Source organism: Magnolia sinica, chromosome 6 (genome assembly GCF_029962835.1).
Source record: "Magnolia sinica isolate HGM2019 chromosome 6, MsV1, whole genome shotgun sequence".
Lineage (NCBI taxonomy): Eukaryota > Viridiplantae > Streptophyta > Magnoliopsida > Magnoliales > Magnoliaceae > Magnolia > Magnolia sinica.
In genome coordinates this window covers 11,583,143-11,589,142 of record NC_080578.1, presented here as the reverse complement: position 1 = coordinate 11,589,142, position 6,000 = coordinate 11,583,143, and the positions used below count along the sequence as shown (strand labels likewise).

Below are 6,000 nucleotides of genomic sequence, written 5' to 3'. Positions count from 1 at the left end.
GGTTGCCGTGGATTGATAATAAATCGAAAAGCTTCTACATTGGAGAATACGCCCCCTCAATCCAAGCCCTTCAGACTCTTGCGGTTGAAATCTTTTAATGGATTTTTCGGCTTAAGCCGCTGTCGAACGTAAGACAGATCGTATCAACGGCCTCGATCGAAGTACCGAGGTCCCCAGTGCACGGTATCCTAAGCATTAGTTCCAAATGATAAAATATAAGAATTATATTGAGAGTCGGATTACTTGAGTTTCAGCCATTCGTGAATCTAGACCGTCCATCCAGTAAGCCCTGGTGTGGATGGACCACCAGCCCCCCATACATAAATATGATACAAGATAGATGATTCTGGTTTCATGATTAGGACATTCAAACAAAAGGTAAAGATTAAGGGTCCAAATTCAAAATGCAAAAGCTCTTCAAAATAGAAGGCTAGGATCACTGGATTAGTTTAGTTTGGTACCAAGACCCAACCATCGTAATGCTGGTTTACGTTGTTGACGGTACGGATTTATTGACTGAACAGCCATGTGTACAGTGGCGAGTTGCAATGAGCCAAGATGCGGCCCACCATCTTGTTAGGTGGTCTAGATCGTCTGTACAGCGGCCTAGACTCACATTGAAATATCTCTGGAATTAGCTAATCAGAGCCATCCAATTGGTGACTTCCAAATGCGCAGCTACAAACATCGTCTAGAAGTTAACAGATGGGTCTTTTAGATGGTTAGGTTCATCTGATGGCTTACATCTCTTCAAACATAAGGCCCACCATACCAACGGTTGGATTGCCAAAATGCGGCCCCGCAAGCAGCTCGGCTGAGCAAATTGCTGACTTTGCCCGCACGCGTACGCTTCTCCCTCCAAGAGAACGAATATTCATCAGGTGGCATTTTGGGGATTATCCCAAATAACAAGTCCAATTCAGCGATGGCTTCGAGCGGCGGAGGAAAATAAAATTTGTGTCGATTACTGTCTCGCGACGCATGGAGATTTTGTGCCTCAAATTTTGATACAACACACGTGTCATATGTGAATAATGATCTGAACCATAAATCAATTATCCATTTATTTTATTTTATAAATTTTAACTTACTATAATTTATTAATCATATAATAAATAGGCCTTTACTTAATTAATGGTAACCGTTGCTGATTTTGTATTTTAGTTTTATTATGCCTTCCACTGGCTGAATTTTAGAATCTAAAAACATGAAGATGGCCCATGAACTATTGAAAATATAAAATTTACTGTTTTGATCTCATTCATAAATGCTAGGTGATCAGAATCACATGGAGTCACAAAAAATACTGTGCCTCTAGAAGCACTGAGAGTCTGTTCTCAAAGGGAGAAGAGCATTGACTGCCAGTTCGCCACAGGTGGTGTTAATCCAGACCGTCAAATCTTCGAGCCCCATTAATTCCAAAATATACACTGATCTGAAGATTTCAACGGTCCAATTTTCCCACTGATTTTGTGACATTGAATAATTTTATCTCACTGGTCCTCTTACTGGCCACCAATCGTACAGTTAGGATCATGGCATCAATGGATTTTCAAACTGCAACTCATCCACGGTAGGATCAATGATTCGACGGCCTGGATTTCACTGCATCGACGGCAATGTACGGTCAACGAGTTGGCATAGTCTAGGACTTGGTGGCAAACACGTAATGGAATATAACACAAGATTAAATGGGAGAAAAAAGCATTGATACACTAGTAGACTCTCACAATCTATACACATGCACATCATTATCGCATACGTGTCATACCCTTACCAAAAATAGACCGTACAGTCCATCTTCCTTGATTTAAATAGGACACAAGAAGAATATCATATTGATCGGACCGCAAAAAAACTTAGATTAACGGAAGTTTTTCAAAGTGTTATCTACCGTTAAATTTTTTTCGCTGATAAATACCACTTTCAATCATGGCCCATCTGCAATGATCCAACTATTTCACCGGTTCAGATTTCATTTACTGCATGCATGAGTCTACATAGTCAGAATCCGGTGGTGCATGATGAAAACCCAACAAATAAATGATAGATATAGACAGGAATCCAGACCCACCATCCGAAAGAGATCCGTTTGAGAAGCAGAAAAAAAAAAGGCTATCACAACGGCATTCTTATCTGATAGTGGTAGTAGCGCTAGCATTTAGAAGAAGAAGATAAACAGCCCCACTCCAATGCATCAAAACCCCTCAAAACTCGATTTTTTGAATCCAGTCACCCCAAAACTCCACCCCAACATCACCATCACCTCTTCCTAAATGCCTTTCTTTACAAAAAAGACCCCCAAATCTTTGAAGAAACCCCCCAAATGGTCTGACCTCTGGCTATTCAAAGAGAAACCCGTCAAGCATGTGGTTTTCAAGATGCAGCTCGACTCCAATACCCTAACCCTAGACCAGCATCAGGATGAAGGAGAAGAACCTCTGCATCTTCACCGTCCATCGTCGGGCCCCGCCGCCGCATCGGTGGACCCCACTTCACTCCTATCCGACTCCGACCTCCTTCACATCCTCTCCCTTCTACCAGTCTCCCAGCACAAGTCCATCTCCCTCGTCTGCAGGCGATGGCTGTCGCTGGCGGGCCGCCTCCGTGAGTCTCTCACGCTCCTCGACTTCCCGTTCCTGTCCTCGGGCCGCCTCTTCGCTCGCTTCCCCAACCTCACCGACGTCGATCTCGTCCCTGCCTCCATCCAAACCCCGCAAAATTCCTCCATAATCCTCACCCACGCGTTCCTCTCCTTGCATCTCGGCTCCGATTTTTCATCCGGATGCTTCTTCCGCGACGAGCTCCTCCTGCCGTCCGATTTCATCGACAACGGGCTCCGCGTCCTCGCCCGGGGCTGCCCGAACCTTCGGAAGCTTGTCCTTATCGCTGCCACAGTGATGGGCCTTTCCTCTGTCGCGGCCCACTGCCCAACGCTCCAGGAGCTGGAGCTGCACCGGTGCACGGACCTCTCGCTGCGGGCCATATCAGCTTGTGAGAACTTGCAGATCCTGAGATTGATTGGTTTCTTAGATGGGTTTTATGATTCACCTGTCACCGACATCGGGCTGACGATCTTGGCCCATGGTTGTAGACGGCTGGTGAAGCTGGAGCTGAGCGGGTGCGAGGGGAGCTACGATGGAATCAGCGCGATCGGGCAGTGCTGCCCCATGCTGGAGGAGCTGACGCTCTGTGATCATAGGATGGATGGAGGGTGGATTGCGGCGCTGTCGTTTTGTGGGAATTTGAAGACATTGAGGCTGCAGGGGTGTAAGAGGATTGATTCGGATCCAGGGTCCGTCGAGCATCTGGGGTCATGCCTTATGTTGGAGAGGTTGCAGCTGCAACGGTGCCAGCTGCGAGACAAGCAGAGCATGATGGCGCTATTTCTGGTCTGTGGGGGTGTTAGAGAGATTGAATTTCAGGATTGCTGGGGATTGGACAATCAGATGTTTGGCATTGCAAGTATTTGCAGGTACTTTGGGTTTGTTTTTCCATTTGTTTTCATTGAGTCAGTCATACTTAAAAATGTAGCTCTGAATCTGCTTCTATTAGTGCTATTGTCAAAACAAAAATTAGAGATTGAAAAAGAGCAGAAATTAGAAATAAGAGTAGGCAATGGATGATTATTGGGTGTAACTTCTTCAAGGAAATTTGAGATTGAAAAAAAAAAATTTCCTTTAAATGATGAATAAGAAATTGGAAAATTCTTAGTGAAGAAACATAAATGCGTTGAATTGAGGTATTGTTGGGCTGGTTCTGTTTTGAAATTGTCACCTTAAACATGGAAGTAAACACTTCAATGTATTGTTGGGATGGTTCAGTTGTGATAGAAAATGACGTTTCCTCCAGAAAAATGAAGGTATTTGAGTTCATTTTCCCAAAGTTCCCAAAAAACTCCCACTCCGGCAGCCCGACAAATCATCTACTTTAAAAGGAGCCTGCCTGCCGTGCACCCCTCCTTGAATTATTCGGTCATGCAATACTCTGCCCATTCTAGTGAGTGGCATGGTGTTTGTGAAGTCTCACTGCTCAATGTATGTAACTTCAACCAGACGATAACAAGAAAGCAAAATGAGGGGAAAATACCATTCTAGATGCTTGAGTAAACAGCAGTTTTGATCTTTCAAGTATTGTATTCCAAAAGTAGTTATAAATAGGACCAACTCTTCAAGGAGTATTATTTATGCCCAACCCGGCGATTTGCATAATACCCACATCTTTGAATTTGTGCAAGGCCCATGGTTCAGTGATCCAGATTGGCCTCATTGTATGATGATTCAGGACAGGACAATCCAGTGCCCAACGACTGGTTACACTTGTACAAACTGAAAAAAATACCCACGGATACTGCATATCATTGGCCAAGGATCATTCTTCGTCCTCCAAGATCATGACTAGATCTTTGGTTTTGGTCGTGTATCTGAGATGGATGCATTATTTGCACCTAGGCAACAGTTTTACAGTGACTGATTTCCAACAAGCACCTATTTGTTACGATGAAATGGGGAGAGGGAGTGATACGACAGTATCAAACACTTTAGTTGCTGGAGTCTTTGTTTTGATATGATGGTACTGAACACTTTAGTTCAATCTTCGTGCACACGCACACGCACGCACACATGCACACACACAAACACTTTAGTTTGCTGGAGTCTTTGTTTAAGGCTTTGTTTTGATGGGTTATTGATTTCTTCACAGGAGGGTAAAATTTCTATCTTTGGAAGGATGCTCCTTATTGACAACAGAAGGTCTGAAGTCTGTAATTCTTTCTTGGAAGGAGCTTCAAAGACTCAGAGTAGTCTCTTGTAACAATATAAAGGATGGTGAAGTCACTCCTGACCTTGCAAGTTTGTTTTCTGTTCTGAAAGACTTCAAATGGCAGCCGGATTCCCGATCTGTTCTTGCATCGAGTCTTGCGGGGACTGGAATGGGTACTAGAGGTGGAAGATTTTTCAAGAGAGCGTGAGTTGTGAACAGCTTATTGCCTGATACTGAGAGCCATAATCCCACATTAATGGTTGTTCAAATGGTAGCTGCAAAATGTCATGCTGCAACTGCACTACCATTACACTGTCATTTTTTTCTCATCGATCTCAGATGGTTAACATGTTAGTCGATGGAGGCCGCCTTTTCTTCTTACAGGGATGCAGTCATGGTTCCTATTCGCCCCAGATTTCATTTTGTCCCTTGCAAATATCATCGTTGTTTTATTACCACTACCAATACTTTATCTGTACTTGTTCTGCCATAGTTAGATTAGGAATGCTAATCCTTTTCTCTTTTTTTATGGTGGGTGGATCAAGCTACCATATGGCTATTTCAAGGGGTTGTGGTAATTGGGGCAGGCTCTGTATATTGCACTCTGTTCATATTTTTATACTTTGTATCTCTTAGTTCCTAAATATGAATTCAACACCTTTTTAGCATAACATGGTAATCAGTTACGTCTGTTTTTTTCTGCATCCTGATTCTATCTTCAGTTGGTACATTTGTTTGTAGTGTGTACTGATATCCAAGCATGCCAAAATCCAAACCGCTCATAGATTTGATCAGTAGGTTGATCTTTGGCATGCTATGTCGGAATTTATTAAGGTTGTATTTGTAAAATATGAAAACTTAGAAGTCTTGAAACTCACTAAAGTGTGCTTGTATGTTGTTAGGATTGTACATGGAAGTTAATGGGGACAGATCTGAACTCGTCTCATGTTGAGCAAAGCTTCCAGTTTCATTCTTATTTTGTGATCCCAGTGGAAAATGCAAAAGAAAGACACGCTTGTTCCCAGAAAATGTTATACTTGGGTAATGAACTAATAAGATATTGAATGGATGAATTATTCCTTTTTCTTTCATTGAAAATAATCAGACATTTTTTTCCAAGCAATCCTACTTAAAAGAATTTTTTTTTCTAGCAATCCTACTTAAAAGAAATTTTTTTCTAGGAATCCTACTTAAAACGAAGACATTAAGAAACACGTGGTCGATATCATGTATTCTATA

At 42.6% G+C, this 6,000-nt stretch overlaps 1 protein-coding gene across 1 annotated transcript; it reads left to right on the top strand.

Moving 5' to 3' along the window:
• The first annotated feature begins 2,067 nt into the window (after positions 1 to 2,067).
• Positions 2,068 to 5,432, top strand: LOC131248272 (F-box protein At5g51370-like). The gene is made up of 2 exons (XM_058248476.1): positions 2,068 to 3,475; positions 4,702 to 5,432. The coding sequence occupies exons 1-2, from the start codon at positions 2,277 to 2,279 to the stop codon at positions 4,967 to 4,969; spliced, it is 1,467 nt and encodes a 488-aa protein (XP_058104459.1). The 5' UTR covers positions 2,068 to 2,276; the 3' UTR covers positions 4,970 to 5,432.
• Positions 5,433 to 6,000: the final 568 nt, after the last annotated feature.